Source organism: Limulus polyphemus, unplaced genomic scaffold, assembly GCF_000517525.1.
Source record: "Limulus polyphemus unplaced genomic scaffold, Limulus_polyphemus-2.1.2 Scaffold895, whole genome shotgun sequence".
Lineage (NCBI taxonomy): Eukaryota > Metazoa > Arthropoda > Merostomata > Xiphosura > Limulidae > Limulus > Limulus polyphemus.
This window is the reverse complement of record NW_013666505.1, coordinates 64,427-87,258: the sequence shown is the minus strand read 5'-3', so window position 1 is coordinate 87,258 and position 22,832 is coordinate 64,427. Positions and strand designations below refer to the sequence as shown.

At 35.6% G+C, this 22,832-nt stretch overlaps 1 protein-coding gene across 13 annotated transcripts in view; it reads right to left on the bottom strand.

Moving 5' to 3' along the window:
• Positions 1-22,832, bottom strand: part of LOC106461089 (nicotinamide riboside kinase 1-like) — a 79,624-nt gene that overhangs the window by 3,433 nt on the left and 53,359 nt on the right. For 9 of the 13 annotated variants that reach the window (XM_022387953.1, XM_022387950.1, XM_022387951.1 and 6 more), the window contains 2 exons: positions 6,462-6,533; positions 4,064-4,170 (listed from right to left, as the gene is read on the bottom strand). In XM_022387953.1, coding sequence (XP_022243661.1) covers positions 4,064-4,170; positions 6,462-6,533 — 179 coding nt within the window. Of the gene's footprint in view, positions 1-896; positions 1,989-4,063; positions 4,171-6,461; positions 6,534-16,121; positions 16,279-22,832 lie in introns of those variants that run through there. The other 4 variants (XM_022387961.1, XM_013920878.2, XM_022387960.1 and 1 more) reach the window with 4 other exon arrangements.

The following is a 22,832-nucleotide window of genomic DNA, read 5'->3' as shown; positions in this document are numbered from 1 at the left end:
CGAATGTTCATAAGTGTCAACAGTGGTTCAGCAAATTTCGTTCAGGTGACTTTAGCCTTAAAAACTGTGATGGCAGGGGCTGACATGTTGGAATTGATACTGATGCTCTGAAGACACTTGGTGAGTCTAACCAAAGGCAACACACACTCGTGAAATGGCCCTGAAATTGCATGTCTTTTATGAAACAATAAGTAAACATCTAAGGAATATGGGAAAACTCCTTAAAGAAAGTATTTGGGTGCCTAACAAACTCTTCGATAATTATAGTTTCCAATGTGTGAACGTTGCTTCATCTCTTCTGCTGCATAATGCAAGTGAACCATTTTTGGACAGAATTGTCACCGCAGATGAAAAATGGATTCTCTATGTGAATATTAAATGACAAAAACAATGGCTCAGTCCTAGACAAATATCACTTCCGACCCAAATCCTGGACTCCATCCACAGAAAGTGATGCTTTGCATTTGGTAGGACATCAAAGGAGTAATTCATTTCAAACTCCTCAATCCACAGCGAACTGTCAAGGCAGAGATATATAGTCAGCAACTGGAATGTTTAAATCAAACCCTTCATCAGAAATGCCCTTCATTTGTCAATCAAAAAAGTGTTCTTCGTCTCCACAACAATGCACGTCCACATTTGGCACGTGCGACACAACACAAGATTATGAAGTTGGGTTGGGAAGTTCTCCCCCACCCACCATATTCTCCAGATACGGCACCATCAGATTACCATCTTTTTCATTTGCTGCAACACCATCTTAATGTGAAAACATATGCAAATGTGGAAGGTGTTAAAGAGGACATCGACATGTCTTTTGCTTCAAAGCCAAGTGATTTCTTTAATCACGGAATCAACAACCTGATTGTAATATGGAAAAGCATCATCGATAAGAATGGAGACTATTTCATTTAATGAATGGTTTGTTTCGATATATAAGTTGTTCGGGTATTTTCATCTAAGAAAAAGCAACATTAATTTCTTGAGGACATAATTTGGGACCATTTGAAACAAGCAGACTGATGGCTACAGGAATAAGTTGCAGCCCTTTATGAGAAAGAATAGTCATCTAACAAGGTTCTGAAGTCGCAAAAAATGAAAATAAAGGTTTTAAAGATGGGAACTTTTATGGAAGTGAAAAGCACTAACACAGAAGGGTGTTATGAGTAATAATAGGTTCAGAAACCCCCAATACAAGCATATTTTCAAGCAAAATCTTCACCCGTAGAGTGAAAGCTACAGTTGCAAAAGGAAACCTTCTATTTCAAGAAAACCATTTCAATGAAACTAAGAATATCTGCTGGTACTGTTAACAAAATGGTTATCAATTTTATGTCACTAATAAAGATTCATAAGCTTTCAGGCACACCTGGAATTTAACAACCATTCTGATATGTCCCTAAAAGTAAGAATCACAGCAATCCCATTTGACCACATACCCATCAAATCCATTTGATGCAACTTGAATGAAGTTTTGTGCCTTTGGTCTGTTTAAATATGATTTGAAATAGAATGTTCTAGTACAGTGGAGGATCTTGTTGACATGTATAGTTCAAGACTGACTTCACCATCCTTCACATAAGTTTTAACAATGGAAATTGTAGTGTCAAACAATAATGTACAAGTATGACCATTGGACTTTTAGCACAATGAAAAACATGGGAAATAGTTCCTAAGGTTCTGAAAACATATTATAATTAATTGCACTTAACTTTCTGAAACTGTAAGAAATCATTTTCATAAGGACTAAATAATTTTTAGTTTATTAATTTTTTTAGTCATTGTGTATGAGTATTAAAAAAGTATACAATTACACTTAAAATACTATGCTTCATGAGTATTGGTGTAAAACACAAGTTTAACTTATTGCAGTAAAACAGATGTGGTTTTTATATAGAAGAAGTAATTTCAAGTATCTTGCTTTACTCCAATATCATCTAGAATTTTCTCAAGGATAGAAATTGTTTCTTCTGCTCCATCAAAAATTACTAGAAAAAAAAAAAAAAAATTCAAGTTAAACTCTAACATAAATAACAATTCTGTTTTGTGTATGGATCAATAACAAATAACTGCAACAGTTTAAAAACCTTTGAGTACTTTGGGATAATTTCTAGCATAACAGTGAATCAACTTTGGACTCTATACTATGGTGATAATCATAAATTAAAAATATATTTCCCGGCCTCCCCCATCAACAATGTAAGAAATTATATTTTGCACATAAACAAGCTGACTGTTAAGGAGGACTGGCAAAATAAGTGACCAAAAGTTATTATCAGTTAGTACGAAAGTAATATCTCATTCAAATACATTGAAAAAACTGAATTATTTGACATCATGTTCAAGTTAATGGGTTCAACAGAAACAAAATATATGTTTACATTTTGTCCAAAGAGGGTGCTGTTCTATACAAAAAATACTTTTGCATTTACCAATAAGAATATTATTAAAAGATATTCCAACTTGACTCATTTCACTATAAGATAATATTAACTTGTTTGAAACATCTATCTAAAAGTTAATTTTATAATGATTTTGATTCTATTTAAACATGTTGACTTTTTCCAGCATTATTTGTGAAAACAAATCTATATTGAAAATTTGAATGAAACTAAAATTTCTTCATTATTTACTGTAATGCCAAGTCCTCAGTTTTGAGTATTCAAATAGTTTTAAAAGAAATAATCTTCAAATAATACATCATAATATGCTAGAAAATCTAAATAATACTACTTGAATAGGAATCAAATGTCAAGAAACATCTGTGAGAATAATGAAGCAAAACAATATAGTGAATATTAACAAAAAATAGACTATTTAAGATGTTTTTACAGGGTTTTCATTAAGAAAACATAACATTTATTATGTTTGTAAAAAAAAGATACAAAATGCTTATTGAAATATTTTTCAAAAGTACAGGAGCATTTATAAGAGGGTCAAATGCATTACACAAAGAAATCTTGCACATAAATACTCATTTATGCAGTTATGTATGTGTTTTCTTAACGTCTTAGGGTAAATAAATTCCAGTTGGTACTATTCAAGAATGAACAATGGATGTCATGTTAAAATCATGCTTTTCATTATAATTTTGTGATCAGTCAGAACTGGGATTCTTATTTACATAAAGTACATCTCACATCTTGTATTGGAGAATATGGCCTAGTGTGATGTTAATAAAATTAAAACAACATTTGGCCCTCGCTCAAATCTATGTGTATGTGTTTTTATAGCAAAACCACATCGGGCTATTTTAGCAGTGTAAATATATAGACTTACGCTGTCCCACTGGAGGACTGTTTGAATGTAACAGATAAACCCTGTTTGATGCTAGGTGAAAATGAAAAGAAAATCTAGAAGTGTATAAATACAATGTTGAAATAACATTTTCTTACAAACAACATGCTCAAGCATAACATTAAAATAAATAATAGTATTGACAAGATAAACTTTTACTATTATTAAGGGAAACAGGTCAGAACAGAAAAAAAATGTGTTGTTGTGTCTATTAAGTTTGTTGAAGAATTTGATATACAGCACCTTCATTTGCAGACATAAATAGATAATTTTGTGCATGTTGAAATAATGGCTTTCCCATTCTTTACTCACAAGAAATATCAATCGTTGACAAAACTTATGATTTTTTATTATGTAAAGTCTTTTATTTACTTCTCGGTCATTATGATCCAAATGATATAAAAGACATAAGGAAATGTGTTAACAAATGGCTCTTGAAAATTTACCCACAAATAAATTTCTTTGTCATTACACTTTGTTTTTCAATATGTATGGAAAAGCACAGTAAATTAATACTGGTTAGGTAAATCTGTTGAAGTTGACAATCATACATTTACAAATAGTTACTCATATTTACAACATATTCTATAACATATATCTTTATAAAACTTATAATGCATATAAGATACAGATTTTCAGCATCTTTGATGTAACTAGCAGGTCTATTTCATACTGTTACTACATTATCATTAAAAACAGTGATATTAGTTGATCAACCTTAACAACAAAAATTTTAATACAATCCAAACTGAACTAAACCACATACCTATGCCCATCACATTTTCTTCAATTTCTTTCTTGTTCTTCAAATACATTGGCCAGACACACATATCAAAATAACCAGGAGGGTCAGGTGGACTGTACATTCGAACCCTTAAACAATCATATAAGCATTTGTTTTATCTTACTTTATCCACTGTAGAAAATACCAAACTTAGAAAAAACAATATTTATTAAAAACAGTCACAATGACCTGATATAGTCAGGCCTACATGATAAGACTTGTTTTACATTTTAACTAGCTTTGTAGAAATTCTTAAATGTAAAATACAAAAAGACTTTCCTTGTTAAGTTGCTTTTATGTGACTAAAAATTGAATGTGTTTTACACATTACAGAGTGTGACTTAACTTATCCATAGTTGTCTACTCTCTCACATAACTTATTGTGCTTGCATCAGGAGGAGATATATATATAATTATGTCTGCTTTCCAAACATAATCCAGATGTTGTAATTGTAGTCACAATGGAAAACACAGTTGTGAGGAGGTGGATGGGAATGTATTTCAGAAGTATCTTTATGAAATTCATTTCAAAACATATATAAAATTTAAAATAGGCAGACTTAGGTACAAAAAGTGAGAGTACTTATATTAAGATGGATTAGAGAACCAGATGGAGTTATAAAGACTACTGGTTCACCAAAATTTGGGTTCTCAGTAGGAATGTAACAACCTAGACCATAATAACTTAAAACGTGATGAAATAGTGTTGATGGGAATCTAGAACCAGAGTAGATTCAAAGAGATAAATTAATGTGAAAACAAGTGGAGCAAAGCAACCTCATAAGACACTATACCTGACTCAAAAACTGCATTCTCCTCCTCATCCTCATAATAATATATAAAAAAAATGGGATTATGTGTTTTTGTAATATAGGAGATTCCATGTAAGATATGTGTATGTGAGAATTCATATCCAAAACATCTCAGGATTTTCTTTTGTTGTTGAAAATAAAAAATAAACTCAAAACCCAATAAGACAGGTAAAAAAGAAAATTGTCCAAAACGTAGATATAAGTAAAGTTATACAACATGAAGAGAAACCCGCAGTGAGCACAGTATTGTTGTCATAACATTCTGCCCTCGTGGAAAGTGATAGGGAAGTAATATCAGGGAGCTTATATATGGATCTAGTATAGGGGGCACATTGATGTAGATGGAGAGAACCACAAGATTTAAATTTGTACGGGCAATAGAATGGGGTATAAAGACTGGAGCAAGCAAGAAAGATTCATACCATTACATTGTAGACTTATTAAAATATCATAACTTGCAGCTCCAGAATTCATTTGGCACCCTCAAGTTTCAATTTCTAGCTTTATTAATGCTTTACATGCCCAGTATACCATTACAGGAAGTATCAACTGAGTGTAAAACAAGATATTTTATCCATGAAAAAAACAACTATGTCATTGAGATCCTGAGTATTAAATAATATTATGTTAATAAAAAAAAAATCTCCTTCATAATGGATTTCATCCTGATCTCATATAAATTGATAATAAGACTTCCTTTTTAATATTTCTAGAGATTCACATACATTTCTCTGCTTGAAGTTACCTAGCACACATGCCTGAAATAAAGTAATAATACAGGCCTATGAATTTAAACTTCATAAAAGTTGTTTTGATTTTAATAATGGATTTTCCATAATTCAGCTATGCAGATTTCGAAAATAATATTCATTTTTTTCTATTATGTAAGGATTTTTTACAAATCGAGAAAAAACAACTCTTATTTAGACCAAATTATTATTTTTTTACCACAATAAAAAATTTTTAATATTATGTTTGTTAACACAAATACAAACAAACTGAAGAAAAGGGAAGAACATTGATGTCAAATGAATATGCATCCTCACTTTTTGTGTGAAATCTTCATCTTTTAGTCTCAAAACTACGTGTTGTGGCATTTCTTTTATGTATTGAATTATGACATTTTGTGAAGAATGTGTATGTGATGGAGAAAAATTGATATCATTTTCGGATTCAGCATACAGGAATTACAGTAGAACATATAAAAATTTCAATTTAATAAAACCATTGCAGGCCTGTTTAATTAAAATCACTTGAACTTCCTTGATTAGCTTTTTCTAGTCAAACACCATATGAACTTACTTGTCTACCTATGATGAAATTTTAAATAATATAATTGAACACCGATAAGCTCAGACAAAAGTAAAATTCTGAATAATAACTATGCTCACCTATATGTACAGTATTAAGGCTGATATTAGGGAAGAAGTGTTTCACTCACAACACAGTTTTCTTATTACTGACCCTAAATCAAAATCCAGAAGTAAAAGTTCCATTGAATTATCATAACAACATTAATCTATCTCACATTAAGCTTCTCAAAACTTATGCTTTACCAAAACTCTTACCTTCTCCTTTCCCAACATTCTTCTTTGCTTAGTATTAGGAAATACTTCTTATCAAATATCTGCAATAAAGGACTGCCAAAAAATTACAAATAAACCACATATGTTAATTCTCATAACACTATTAGGATATTGCTTATTTAAGTACTCTGAGTACAGCCTCACATAAACTAGTATGTGCTACAAAGAACACATAACAATGTCACAGAGGAAATTAAATAATGAAAACACTATCATAAAAAAATCCAAAACAGTGTGGCTTACTTCTCAAACTTTTATTGTGAGTTACATCAAAACAGCTGGGATAATAAAAAGTAGTCTTACCGAGTTATTTTTTTCTGTCCAGAGACAATAAATGACATGACAAATATTAATGAATTCAAACAACAAACTATTATACATTAAAACTTTGGAAAAATATTTCCATGTTAGATCTGTACCATCCATGTACCAGGTGCTAAGAAATTTTGAAAACTTTGATCTGTATTTACACTAACCCAAAATTATAGGACAGTCACTGCCAAGACTGACAGCACTGAAGTCTACGAGTAGTGGAATGACAAATGGGAAGTGGTGACAGACAGAGAAAAGGAGACAGAGACTGGCAAAGAAGGAGCATGAAATAGATGGTAAAACAGTGAGGACAAAGCAAAATCACTGGCATGTGGCCCAAACATATGACACCACAGAAATAAATATACCAGTAAAATCATAAAGGAGCCAGAAAAAGGCATAGCAGATATAAGAGAAGCAAAAGCAATTGAGTTACAAGGGCATCATGCCCCAACAACTCTAGCAATAGATCAACAAAATAAGACGTGAAAATGCTAAGGAAGATGAACACACTTCTGTAGAAGAGATAAGTGAATGAGCAGCTGTTGAAAACCCCACAGGGGAATGGTGGATTAACACAGAAAGAAGGTTAAAGAAAAAATAATGGAAAAGAGTAGTGTGTGTAAGATGAAGGTAGGAAAACTTAAGCCTCAAAAAGACAAACAAAAGATAGGTAATGTGACCCCAAAGTTTGAAAAAAAGACTCTAAAACTTGGGAGTCAAAGAAGAGCAATACAGCACAAAATCATACCTAGTTGTATGAGATAATAAAGGAAGGAGGGTGAAGCATGTAAGCTTCAAAGTAGTGGGAAAAATAATTGAATATGTAAAAACATACCTGACATCACAACATCACTAAAAAAAAGACTGAGATATCAAAACCATATGGGTATAAGATGAGACAAAATTAGGTGTGAAAAAACTGGCAAAATCTCTTCTGTCAAGAACAAGAATCATAGGCAGAGATATGTCAGGGACAAAAAAAGGTTGAGGCCACATGAAAGACTCCATCACCCAAAAGAACAAAAGCTCTCACCTTTTCCAACAGATAAACACAATGCCAATGTAGTTGGTAGGTTAGCATGAATAAAGTCCTGTTGTTTCCCACCAGACAAAGTGGAAGTTACTTATATTTGTGAAACAATGGCTTTGTATATATTTCCACAGAAAAATGCCTATATCTGAAATGTTCATGAGTGAAAAATGAAACATTGTACCCACAAGTGTCAAACTGAGAAAGGATGATTGTGCTTTACAGTATAGAAAGAGTCAGCTGTGCTAGAGGATGTGTCACACTGCAGCTATATCATGTGTAAATATGTGATGTTAGATGAGAGCCTTAAGACCGGTGGCAAGCAAAAATTGTGCATATTGATGGCAGCACAAGCTATTATGTAAGTGGAGGAAGGTATCGTATCAGAATAGTTGTTTCTCTTCATTGAACTTAACTTCATACAGGTGCCATGAAATATAATCATTTACCACATATGAAGGAAAGTCACTCTTTAACAAAAACTGTTTAACTCTTAAGTTTATCATGTGACAAATGAGGTGTATTTGATAATTCATAATATCTACATATTAAGATATGAATCCCATTCTTTTTTTCACCAGTAGAGTGTTCAAAACACTGGCCAACAAGTTATTTTCATCAGATATAATTATAGGTAGGCTAGATAGCTCTTGGGACACTAATTCCAAATCTGTTTCTGATTTTCCTCTAGCATGTCAAATTTTCATGATGAGACTAATCAATCCAGACAAAGTTTACAAACGAAAATTGTACTCACAACGTTTTTAAGTTGTTGTACATTTATTTTTTCATAAATATGTACTGTATAAATTTGACCAAGTGTATGGTATGTATAGCATTAACGAGAATTATACTGACAAATGAATAAAGTTGTAACATTAAGTTGATTACCTAAATTATGCTGAAATTAACACCAGTCTTATTTCAATAACTAGATATGCTAGAAAAAACCAAAAACAAATTTGGAATCAACATGCAAAACTGGTCTAAAAAGTGTTTACATCTTTGATGAGAGAAAGTGTAATAGATGAATAAATTAGTGAAAGAACTTTTATGATACCAATCAATATCAAAAAACACCCTTTACTAATAATCTTGGTATACAAAGAAAAAAGTTGTAAATCACACTGTTCTTTTACAGTAAAGTTTATATTAAGGTGAAAATTGTTATAAAAATTTAAAACCTATTTCATTTAATTTCATTAATAGAGACCTCTCAGCAATGCCCAAAATCATACAGGATAAATAAGATAATATTTTCTACAAAAATACAGGAATTTCAGGGCACAATAAAGTATTAAATTAAACCAAAAAGGCTGCATTTTATTGCTAATATTATGAAAAATACAAATTATACCCTTGTCACCATGGTCATTGCATATGTTTACCCTTTGGAAGAGATCATTGTGATATGAAATATACTAAGAATAGAAACACTGGTTTGTTCTAGCATTAAACCATGGAATTGCCAGGGGTATTACCTATCTCTTATTGACACAAAAGTAGCCATCAGTCATATGGATAGCACCTATGTCTGAGGAGATTTGTTTGTTTGTAGTTAAGCATAAAGCTACACAAAGAGCTATCTGTTCTCTGCCCACCACGGGTATCGAAACCCGGTTTCTAGCATTGTAAGTCCACAGATGTGTGTGTGTATATATAGGTAATGTAATGTATTCCTTTGTTTTACAAGTATATAAAGAGTGTCTATTTTGTTAAGTATTTTGATAGAATCATACTACTTGTTGAAAGTATTATAGGCATTTGTAGATATTGTGCTGAGATTCAATGAGATTCTTCAAATGCATAGATTGTGTTTACACAGCCATTAGACTCTAACATAAGACTGCTAAAATTACACTGATGAGAACACATAAATAAGGCTCTCTGTCCCTAGCAGATAACAAGCATTTGTCCAAATGTTTAAACTTGATGCTATAATTTTCCTAAATGAAAATGTATTTCCGATAGGTACTTCCATCTTCTCACAAGACTAGCTTTTCTAGTTTCGTGCTGCTCTCTATATGTAAACCTTTTCAGAAATGCATGCCACAAGCCTTCATCTTCCCTTTGTTGGAATCAATAGTTCCAACACATCTCTCATGCAAATCATCATGCATTACCTCTCCACCAATAGGACAGCACTACTGTTATGTGACACAGGTTACTCCCTCTACATGCCACTACCAGAATGGGTGGGAAGTGTGAGTGGAAGAACGTATCTATTGGAAATTCATTTTCATTTAGGAAAATTATAACTTCCAATAAGATACTCTCCCTCCACTCACAAGATTAGCTTCAATCCCACATTAAAATGGAGGGGGACCTGTGTGAGAGAAGCACAGGCATATCTCCCGGAAGACACTACCAAAATGAAAGGAACAAATCATATGATATGAGGAGGGGTACCGCACCACATCTGAGCCAGGCATCTTTTTGCCATGAACATCAACATGATCAGGAACATTAAAGGGAGCACATCCGCATGGGAGAGGATAGTTTAGCAATGTGATCTTGAACAAAAATCAGAATCACTTAATCCCACAATGGAAGTGGGCAAGTGAGGATGCATGCCATGGTGTAGAGTGGTTAGGGCATGACGGACCATACTCGGTTAGTCAGCTATGTCAAAAACCTCACTCACTGGTTACTGACATCCTTGCAAGGGTAGGATGAGGATCATACCATCTTCACCTCAAGTCCCAGGTGGAACCCATGCTGTCCATTTCTAAAGAAAACTATAATTCTGTATCTTATAAGTCTTGAAATATCTAAATCACAATATATGTAAATGTTGTTTTAATATAAACATAGTGTTAAAAATGTAATAATGCTATACTTTGTGTTTTATGAAATGTATTGATATAATCGTCTTTTGGGTGTTTTTAAAAGTTATAGTTATGTAAACACCATCACAAATGATGTTGCAAAAGCAATAGATAAATAGTGAACCGAAATAAACAGTGAAACAGGAAAACACATAAAATGATAGCTTAATGTAGATAATACACCAAATGATATAATAACAATTGAAATGATAGACATGTATCGAAAATACGAAAAACAAATGTTAGCTGTGAAAGTGACACAAAACGTGAAAATGTATCTGAATTATAGAGATAGTTCAAAGCAACATTGAAAATAAAAATAAAATGATAATTAGCTCTGAGGGAAAAAAAATCAATACTTAGCTGTAGTATTGACAGCTAAAATTGAAAATTTGTTCAAAGGAAAGAATTTCATGTTATAAGCTGGTTAGCTACAGAGATAATGAAATTGACACTTATGGATAAAAAACTTGCAAAGTACACCGAAAATAAACAATCTGTAAAAAAAACACCAATATTGTCAACAATGGAAAATATGCCAAATGTTATAGAAAACATTGAAAACTAAATTTAGCTAAGAAGAATAATGTAGAAAAGGCTCCAATATCTTATAAGGGTCCGGAATGGGCATATTATGACTCAATTATCATGAGGAATTGACACTAGTGATTTTGTGAAACACCCCATCTCAAGGAGGAGCATACATAGCCATAGAAAATGTATAAGAATCAACATGGCTTTTAGTGAGGATTTGATATCAAGATGTCTGCAAATGGTTATAGCCAACTAAGTGGAACCCATTCTGAGTACAGACAGAATACCTGGTCAGGCACCCCTCACCACAGAGTGGGATCTAAAGCAGGGGCCCCTGAAAGAAAAGAAAGCGTTAATGAGGACTTACCTCATGTCACAACCATGCCAAAGTCTGTAGAATAGTCACAGGCGGCAGGTGATATCCTGAAGAAACTGAAACAGCAATATGGTGTAGGTATTGGGAGAAGAGCATGTGCTGAGTCGTCCACATGCCCAACCATAGAATCTCTTCCAATGGCCAACAAAGACGAGAGGCAAGGGAGAAAGGAATGTGATGGATCTGATGTGAGGAAACATGAAAGAGATCATGCTGGGAAGGAAACAAGGAGGAACAGGCCAACTGGATCAAACGTCGAACCCAATTGGTCAGGGTAAGTGAGAAAAGATCACAGGAAGAAGAAGGTTGTCAAGGAATAAAAAGGCGGGAACGAGGACCCCAGAAAGAAGCTGTGTGAGGGTACGGACAGGACAGAGGAGTCTATCGGGATCAGGACGAGGGTAGAGATGAGATAGGCAGATAGGGAGAAAAAAAGGACATTATTGAGCTGCAAAAGTTTTGGGAAGGAAAGGATAAGGTAGGAGGAGTGGTACAAGGTCCTGGTAAGAAGAAGAATGGCAAATGGAATGGGCTAAGTGTGAAGCTACTCTGAAAGAGAAACTGGAACTCCTTTCCAAGGACCTGAAAAAAGCCAGATGTGAAGATGGAGGACAGATGGTGAGGATGGAGCACCAGTGACTGGGGTTGACAGAGCAGGTTGGGACAGAAGGGAAAAAGAAGGGGGAACCACCTACAGTTGGAGTAATCAGAAGAACCATTCATGGAGTGGCATGGATGAGGGAGACCACCCAATGAAGTAAATGGATGGGAGGGTAAAAATAAAGGAACAGATGAGACTAATCCTTGCTGAAGGCAATGACAGCCAAGGCTCAAGAAAAGAGGACCGAGGACCAAAACCAAGGAAATTTGTGATTGAGAGTAGTGGCAAAGGCATTGATATGGGGTGTACCCAGATGCACACAGAGCCATCAAAAAATGGCAGGATGCAGGGACCACCCTGTGGAATAAACTCGATCTAGTAGAGAAAGACAATCAGCTATGAGATTGAAAGCACCTGGTATATGACACACTATCAAACAAATGTGATGAGTGTGGGCCCAATAAAGAAGATCCATAGTGCAAAAACATAGGGATCTGGACCTGGTACCAACTTGGTGATTGATATAAGCCACCATGGTAGAATTGTTGGAATGGATCATAACCAACCAGCGGCTGGAAAGAGAAAAAAATTGATCCAAAGCCTGACAAACAGCTAGGAGTTTGAGAATATTAATGTTAATAGAATTCTCCTCTACAGATCAGTGACCCAAAACCTCCTGATGATCCACACAGACCCTCAGCCCTTAAAGGATGCATCTATGAACAGATGTAAATCTAGTCATGGAGGAGGAAGCAGGACCCCCTGCTGACATGTGGGCCCGATTCAACCACCAATGGAGATCTTCTACAAGGGATGAAGAAAAGAATATAGAAGTATCCAAGGGATCTTGGGTGAGGTTCCATTGATTATTAAAGACCCAATGAAGAAAACTGTATATAAGCCCTGCCCATGGGTATGAGAGGGGTCATGGAGGACTACATCCCCAAAAGTGATAGAACCTTGCAAACTATAAGTGAGGGAACAGACAAGGATTTCTGAATAGCCCATTCCTGAAAATGGAGCCGGGGAGAAGAAGGTTGGGCCCGACTGAGATGGGTGTTGAAGAAAACACCCAAAAGGATAAGGTATTGGGTAGGGCAAAAGAAAGACTTCTCGAATTTGTCCAACCAGTCCATCCATACAACTTTGGCCAGGAGCTGACGAGTGTGACAGGCTGATTCCTGTTCAGAATGAGCAAGGAGAAGCCAGTCGTTCAGATAAACATGGAAGCACAACCCCATAGCATGAATTTGTAGAGCCAAGAAGCAGAACACACAACAAAACATGTATGATGCTGAGGTTAAGCCGATAGGAAACTGGTACACAACTGGTAAGTGTTGGAAATGTCCACCTTGGTCATCCAAATACCTGGAGAAAATGTCTCCATGGTAAAACAAGGAGTGTGAACATACTAATTAAGATGGGATAATTCAATGACAAGACAGCAGTCCCTGGTCTTCTTGGGAATCACAAACAGGTGGGAGTAAAACCTAAGAACCTGGAGAGCTGGGTTGACAGCCTGTTTTTGTTGTTGGATGAGGTCCTGAACTGCCTCTGATAGATGCTGGTGTATCAAAGGATCCCGAGGAGAAGAGAAGGGAACACTGGATAATGGAGGAAGGGAGAGAAAGGGGATAATGAATCCCTCTGAGAGCACCTTGTAAGCCCAGATATTGGAGAGAAAAGTTCCCCACAGATGAACGAAATTCAAGAGACAAGCCCCCACTGGGCTTGAACAGACCACATAATCACCGGTACTGCTGTTGCGGGGATTATGTGTCATTGAGGAAATCGTTGAACCAGGCACCACGGTAGGGTGGGAAAGGAAGAGGTTGGGAAGGGGAAGGTAGGGATAGGAATCAGTGCCGTGCTTGGCCCCAACTGCAACAAACGAGCTACCAAGTTAGTAAGGATAGAATGTTGATGGGACGAAGCCACCTGCAACTCCAAAGACTCAGGAACCAAGCCAAACACATAACATTGTAAAAATGGTGTAAGAGACGGGTCCACGCTAAAACTGCATCACAGCCCAAGAGGTCCCACTTTTGAAGCACAAGAGCTGAGAAGACAGATGAGTAAATGTAGAGATAAGGATAGAAAGTATTTCAGCAGAACCCCCTCTGACAGAAGGTGAAGGGAAGAAAGGTATCTTAACAGGGTCGTGAGGGTGAGATGAAGACAAGAAAATTGGGCTTGGGTAAGCTGGACAGGGTAATCAACCCCCTCCCCCCCAAACAGGCAGAATCGACCCCAACAACTGTTGGTCAAGAAAAGGAAAGTCCACCTGATGATAAGCAAGGGCAGACTAATAAGAAGTCCGTAAGGGACGAGGCATACTAAAGCTTTCCCCAAGTTGAGAGGCAAATCAGTCCATGTGAACCCTAATATTGGGGGAAGGGGAAAAGACTATATAGGGTTGGGAAGTTTCATGTAAGAGGGAAGGTCTAGGGGCATAGGAAACAGGTGTAATAGATAAACTATAACATACCTGAGAGATAAAGACCGATGATAGATGAGCTGAATCATTAGGTAGGAAACGGGAAGGTGCAGTAAACTCCATGGGGGGAAACAAATGATTAAAATCGTCTTCAGCCTGGTCAGGCCCTGAAAGTAGATGAAAGAGGTTTGCTCATACACCACTCAATCTCCTGGTGATTGAGTAAAAACATATCCTGACAGGTTCCCCACACACGTGGCTGAAATACGACATCAGATGCTAGCAAAGTACCAGACTTGGTAACTGTAACTTCGGAATTCATAAGCGGGAAGCAAGAGGAAGTAATGCTTTATTAAAATATTAACTCTGCTTCTGTGAAGTGTTGTAAATAAAGTTAAGAAAAATATGAAAAATGAAAAAAATAATCCACTTCAGGGTAACTGAACATTGTTAAAAAGAATGTATAAACTTGACAGTTGCCAAACGATTAGTGATAGTTTGGTAGTGGCGCGTAAAGGGAGTAGCCTGCATCACGTGATAGTAGTACTTTACTATAGCTGGAAAGGCAACGCATGATGATTTGCATGAGTGACGTGTTGGAACTGTGTATTCCGACAGGAGGATGAAGGCTTATGGCATAAGTTTCTGAAAAAGTTTGCATACAGAGGGCAGCACAAAACAAGAAAAGCTAATCTTTTGAAAATGATCGACTATTACAGCAAGATCTCTTTCCTTCATAACACTGTTAAAGTTATTACTATCCAAATTATACTTATAATTAAATTATGATAACCCACATGCATTATCTTGCATTAATTATAATTAATACCCATCTGCCATTTATTTGTCCAACTCATTAAATGATCTAAATCCTTTTGTAAATCAGCAGCATCCTCTTCACAGCAAGCAACAACCAAGACCTTAATATCATCTGCAAATTTTAGGCATCAAATTATTTGTCATGTGCACAGTAAAAAGAACAACTATAACTTTAGGGTGTACCAATATTCATTGCCTGATGTTGAAAAAGTAAATGAATTTGCATCTAGTGAAAAAATAGTTGTCCATTTATTAGAATCTGTTCTTGTACAGGGGTGTCATGTAATCATGGAAAACTGGTATGCAAGTACTCAATTGGCACACTTTTTAAAGACTCAAAATATTTAACGATGATGACAACAATTCGCACAAATAGAGGAGTCCCAAAAGAGCTCTAATAGTGAAATGGTAAGACCGAAGAGCAGTATATATATGATAACCAAGAAACATTCAGCTGGTTTTGTTGAAAAGGATAAAATTCACTTTGAGGAGACCAGAAAATTTTACAAAAATCCCTACCACAAAGAAAAGTATAATGAATAGATGGGAGGAGTTGATAAAGCAGATTAGTAGCTGGAGCCTTTTGACCCAAGTCGTAAATTCCATGCATGATTCAAGAAGCTAGGCCTACACTTGCTGATGCGTATGTTGCTAAATAGTTTTCTTGTTTACAAAAATACCGTAAATAAAAAATTTACTTACAAGCAGTATATCATAAAGGTCATACAGCAACTGATGGAAATGCATAATCCAGAAGGAATTGCTACTCCAGAGAAATTCATTATCAGCAATCCTCGTGCAGTTGGCAAGTGAAAGCCTGAAAAAGCTATCCATGCTTTAGTTCCTATTCCACATTTGCCTGGTAGTTCAAATATGCATCCCAAAAAGCAATGCAGAGTGTGTTATCCAAAATGGAAGGAAACAAGAAAGTGTTACAATGAATACCCTGAAAAACCAGGCCTATGCAGTACAGAACACTTCGAAATATGGCATAATAAAGGGGATTCTTCTAATTACGTAAGTTTACTTCAATAAATCTATATATTGATATATTTTTAAAAGAGGGCACTTTATATTAGTAATATGTTTATAAATATGCTTATACAGACAAAACATAAAACTTAATGAACTTATTGGTATGTAAGTAAAAGTCGTTTATGCTAAGTATGGCAATTTTTGCGATTTGTACAGGAAGGGTTAAATATCCTGCAACCCTGTAGTTCAAAGAAATTTCTGTGATCAAAATTATCTACATTTAACAATGTTTCAGTTATTCCCATTATATCAAAATCCTCCATTCCTACCACTGGTCTAAAGTCATCTATTGTATTTCTTAAACTTCTAGCATTACAATAGTAAAAATTAAGCCTATCATTATAACTACTTTTATATTCAATTCCTATGCTAAACTTTCCTCTGTCTCTTTTTTTTTTTGCATTTAGTTTTTCCTGTCTCTCACCACTGTTTAGTCCTAGTTCAAAACTTCCCTTACAACTGAGTTAATAGCATTAGCTAACAAGCCAGCCCCTACCGTATTTAAATGTAAACCATCCATTCCAAAAAGCTCCCTTCTTCCACTGAACTGATCCCATAAGTCCAATAAGCCAATCTGCTCACCCTAACATACTAACCTAAGCCTAGCATTTAGCCCTAGTGACCTACTTCTAACTTCATTCCCACAGTTAATTTTAGGCACTATCCCTGACAAAATTATATTATGGCCTTTTTCTTTAAATGCCTTTATCAACCCTTTGTACTTATTAATTAGCTCATCTGACATACCTTTCCCTACATCATTAGCCCATATTTGCACCACAAAAATTGCATCTCTGCTAACCCCTTTATTATACATACTGCTCTATCAGTTATATCCTACACCTGTGCCCATGGGTAGAGCAATCTGATTCTTTTTCTCCCATTTACCCCACAGACTATTTTATCTACATGCCTTGTTAAGGAATCACCTATAACTATAACCTCCTTATCAACCACATCCTTCTCTGACCCTTTTGTTTTCCTTCCCTCCAGTAGTTCCTCATCTGTAGAAGCCAAATTCACTACTTTTTACTCTAATAGAACTCTTTCTAACTTCCTGAAAGTGATTGTTAGCTGATGTATCCCTTGCATGTAAATGCTTAAGCTCCTCCTGAAATCCTGCTGACATTTCCCACAGTTTACACTTCTCTTTATCTATTGCCTCTAGTTTAATTATGATTGCTTACAACTTCTCCATCCTACAAACTCTACATACAAGTTGCACATCTTCAATACTGGCTTCCTTAAAAGTCATGCCAGTCCCAAGTTCCCAAGTAAAACCCACTCATTGCACCATTACACCTAACAAACTGTGAATGCTTAACTCCTATATTAGTCTTAACCATTATATTTATACTAAAGCCTGAAAATAAATACTCAATACTTAGTATCTTGTACTACATTTTCAGGTAGACATCCCTGTCCTACATCTTATCACAGGGTGCCTCCCCTTGGTCTCACACCACAGTGGGGTTTTTCCAACTGACAGGGGAACTCTTCCCTTTAACCTCCCCAGCAGCTTGATAGTGAGGAAGAAAGGATTCTCCCAATCCATGAGAAGACAATGAGAGAGAGAGACAGGAGTTCAGAGAGGTGGACTGAAAAGGAATAATCTATCATCTCTGTAAGGTCCCACACTGAGCTACTGCATACTGTGACAGCAGGAGTTGGCCAAGAATGAGGACAACCACACCTGGTGTTATTATTTTTGTCTGTTTGAAAGTAGCCATAAGGATTGGAAACTAAAATATATATAAACTGCCAAAACAGTGTTGTGGAAAACCCCATCTCAGTGGCGAGTTTCAAGAAGGGGAATATGGGTTTAACACATTCTGTTATACCCCATTTGATGCAGATTTTGGGAGAGAGAAGTATTTCCTATAAGGCAACACTGGCCACATGGCTGGTTCCACGATTTGCAGTGTGTGTGTATATATATCAATAGCTATTCAAGTTTGAAGTCATACAAGTGTAGAAATATAGAGTGGTGTATTTCTACAATAAGGTTATTTTAACAACTGTATTTCACAATTAAAAAGTTATGAATATTCACAACAACAGCAGCTCTTTTATAAATAATGTTCAGTTACTGGCAAATAAATAAATAAAGTAATGGATATAAAAACTGGGAAATAAATAAATTTATACACTTTTTATAATGCATATTATCTCATTAAAAAATAAACTAATTATAAATGAAATGAATATTTTCCTTAGATTGTAAAAAGGATGTGAATATTCACAACAACAGTAGCTCTTTGATAAATAATGTTCAGTTACTGGCAAATAAATAAATAAATAAAGTAATGGATATAAAAACTGGGAAATAAATAAATTTATACACTTTTTATAATGCATATTATCTCATTAAAAATAAACTAATTATAAATGAAATGAATATTTTCCTTAGATTGTAAAAAGGATGTTAGTTACTCACAGTTATATAAAGTTTATAAATAACTAATTTTAATATATCACTTAATGACTTGGCTTTTCAATCCCAGTATACTGGACAACTTCAGTTACCTGGACTGATTTCAGCCTACCCAGACTGTACTTGAATAAGTTTTGTCAAGAGAGGAGGAAGGGTGTGTAATATATTATTACAGAATTATCAAGTTAATGGTTTTTAATTCCAATTACTCTCATTTTTTAATAATTATTTAAAGGGTGGATGTTGGAAATCATATAAATGTTGATATACAGTGTGGTTTCTTTCTACTCAAGGGTTATTTTAACAACTTCATTTTATGTCAAAATATTAAGGGATGATTGCCTTTCACAATTCATTGCAGACAGTGAAAAGCAGTAGAAGTTGAGATGTGGGTCAAATCACTCAACTTCTATCTTCATCTTCTGTACTGGCTATCTACTTTTGAAATTTTCATTTGGATCATGTCATTGCACCCAATGCTTTTGGGTGCTATGACTAGACATTTCCCATTAGAGTTAATGGATAATGACAAAACTGGCAGTGGAGAATTTCCTTTCTCATTTTTAGGTTAGAATCTCATAACACACATCTTGGTTTTGGTTTATATATATATATATGTATTTTGAGGTTGTTGCTTTTTTTGTGGAAGCCGCTAAAGATAGAAAAATATCCACAACTCACCTCTTTAAAGCCTTCAGAAAGATTGGAGAATAGCAACTGAAAGGAAACAATAGCCAGAGGCAGAAGAAACTGCAAGGTGAAACAAAAGTTTCAGAGGTCATCCAAATTCCCGCCTGTAATATCTCATCCAGGGAACATTGATCACAAAAAGCAACAAAAGCCATGAGATGACATACTTGATGGGAGATGGTCCAAAACTGATGAAAGGAGTCATCTCCCATAGAGGAACAGACAAGCTGGATGAGTTGTTTCACACAACCTGCCAAGATAGAATAAGATGAATCTCACAGCAAAAAAATAAAATACTGAATTGCTTTAAAAGGAAGTAATGAGAGCAAGATAACAGTAAACTGCTCAAACAAGACAAAGATGATGATTGTGGTCTGAATGATGATATAGAGAAGAAAGGGACGGGAGAGTGATTGCAGAAAACACTCATGAGCAGTTTCTGTGGTAATAATTGCAATGCAAAATACCAAAGTAACATCTCCAGCAAGCAACGAGGAAAATAAAATACACCTTAAAAGAAAGATGGAAAAGGGAAGATGTGGGTAAATATGTATGAGTTCTGAGATCTAAATAGAGGTTCCAGCCCAGAACATGTATCAGATGAGAATCTAATGTATCTGATTAGAAAGGGACAAAAGAGGTCTGTAAGAACTGGATGAAGAAAAGAAGAATGGCAAGGGAGATCACTGACAAAGCCCCTATGTAATTGGTGATCAGAGAAATGGATAGACTGTCTTCATAATACCAGGTAGTGAGATAATTAAGAGTCAGATGACATGGAGAAAGAAAGTGGTGAATGGACCGACAAGAATGAGGAAGAAAACAGACTAATCTTGCAAAGGATCAGACAAAAACCACACATGTAGATAAAGAAACAGAACATATGGATGTCCGAGGCTGATGTAAAAAGGGACCTCCATGGAGGAAGAGATAGAAGCTCCAGGATAACAGGAGGTGAAGCAGCAAAAACGATAAGTGAGATGGCCAAAGAGAAGCAATGAAAAGAACTTGACAAGGGGTATTATGAGTTAAAGACAGCACCCTGGGAAGAAGTTGAAGAGAAAAACAGGTTCAAAAGAAAAAAGGACTTAACAATGCAGACTCAAAGAGAATACTACCAGGACCACAGTCTGGGACTAGTGACCAAAAACGTGGAAGTTTTATGAAGATGGGAGCAACAAATGCTTTGATAAAAGAACTTCCACAGTGGGAATAAATCTCCAGAAACACCAAGAAATATAAGAGCCACTCTGTTGGAAGAATTTGGTCCAGGTGAAACAGTCAATCCACTACTATATTCAAAGCTCCCAGATGGCCAACAACCAGGTGCTGTCATAAACCCAAAAGAGAAGCTTGAAAAGAAGAAAGCAGAGGTCCTGAGAGCAAATTCTTCTCTGTCAACTGATGTAAGAAACAACAGTGGAGTTGTCAAAATAGATCACACAGAATGTCTAGACAGTTTTAACAAAAGATGGTGGCAGATTCACTGAATTGCCCACATCTCAAGGACATTGATGTGGAAAAGCTGCTTTGCAGAAGAAAAAAACATCAAAAACGGTGAAGGTATTGAGAATATAGCCAAACTGGCTAAAGAGGCATTCATTTGGGTGAAGTAAAGGAAGACGGATGCTAGAGTCATGTGAAAATGTTTGAGCCACCACAGCAATGAGAGTTACGAAGATAAATAGGTGGAAAATGAGAAAAGACAGTGAAGCACATGGAATATTCCACTAATCTATCAGAATTCACCAAAAAAGACACATTCTGAAGAAGAAGGTACATGTGAGAAGCAAGAGTCCTCAAAAAAAGACAGAACCTCATGAATACAAAGAAAAAGAGACAGAACCTCATGAATACAAAGAAAGAGAGACACATGAGCCTTGAAACCAGAAACTGAATAATTTGAAAATGTAAAGAATAAGGTTAAGCCCACCCAAAAAATAATGCATTAATACTGACTGAGGAACCTGGCCAGCCAAGCTAAACAAAATTCCAAAAGAGAAGGGATGTTGTAGCAGATGATACCTCCCAGGACAGGGCCAGGAAATGCTAAATGCTTATATAGTTGTGGACATTTAAACCTTGCAAATACATTCCATGTGAAAGTGCTTAGGACTTAGTTGAAAACAGACAAAACAGAACCTTGAAAAACAAAAAGAAAAACTTATGTGATCCAAGTATTTTGTGCAAAATGTGTCTACAGGTGATAAAAGTGTAAAAGCCAAGCTCCCACAGGACCAAAGTTCAGGGGTGGTCCCTGAAACAACTAATCACCAAACCCTATGATGGCTGGCCTCTCAGGTGTGGGGACTCTAGTAACAGGCCATAGGGAGACGATCTCCTCAAAACACTTCCACACAAAGGAAGGGTGCCAAATGGAGTTTTCTGAGATACACTTGGGGGAGTGTACCAAAAATTACCATCTTAATGAAGCAAATTCAAAATAGAAAGAAAGCAAGGGAGTTGGAAACAGTTGAAGAAGGAAACAAGGTAGCATAATGCACAGGTTCGTGTGACGTTCCTCAGTAAAGCTTTTAATGTAGCCTCAGAAAGAAGGGGTAAAGAGAAAGCAAGGTAAGAAGGTAACTAAGCAAAAGACAACAATAATGAGCAGATCAGTGACAAATGAGAGCTAAAGTAAGAAACGAAGAAAATCTTCAAGCTAAGAGAATAAGTTAAAGAGATAGAAGCACTAAAAAAAAAAAAGAAATTCCAACCACAGACGAGGAGTCTTAAGTTCAGGGAAGATGTAGCGATTGAGAATCAACATAAAGCAAAGACAGCAAAGATCAGCAGTAATACAATAATCAGGCAAGGGGAGATGAGGGAAAAAAAATCCTATATTTGAGATGCATGCAAGAGGCTTGCCTGAAAACCAGCAGAACCAATGGAGTAAGAAAGCAAATATTACATACCTGAGGTATCAAAGCTGTGAAAGACAAAGGTGGATGTTACATGATTCTCATCAGGAATAGAAAAGCCAGAAGCAAAGGCATGTTAGGGAACAGCTGGTCAAAGACATCCAGAAACAAGGCAAGCTCAAAAAATGTTACAGAAGCAGGAGATCACAAGACCTGGGTCCAAGATGAAGAATGTTGGATAGAACCAACCACATGATCATTGTAGCAGTTCTCAACCACAGCATATGTATGGGCAGAACTATGTACCAATATAAAAAACAATTGTTTCTTACAATGAAATAAACTGATACATGTACTTCACCTGATATAAGTACTGTTGCGTCAGCGAGGTCA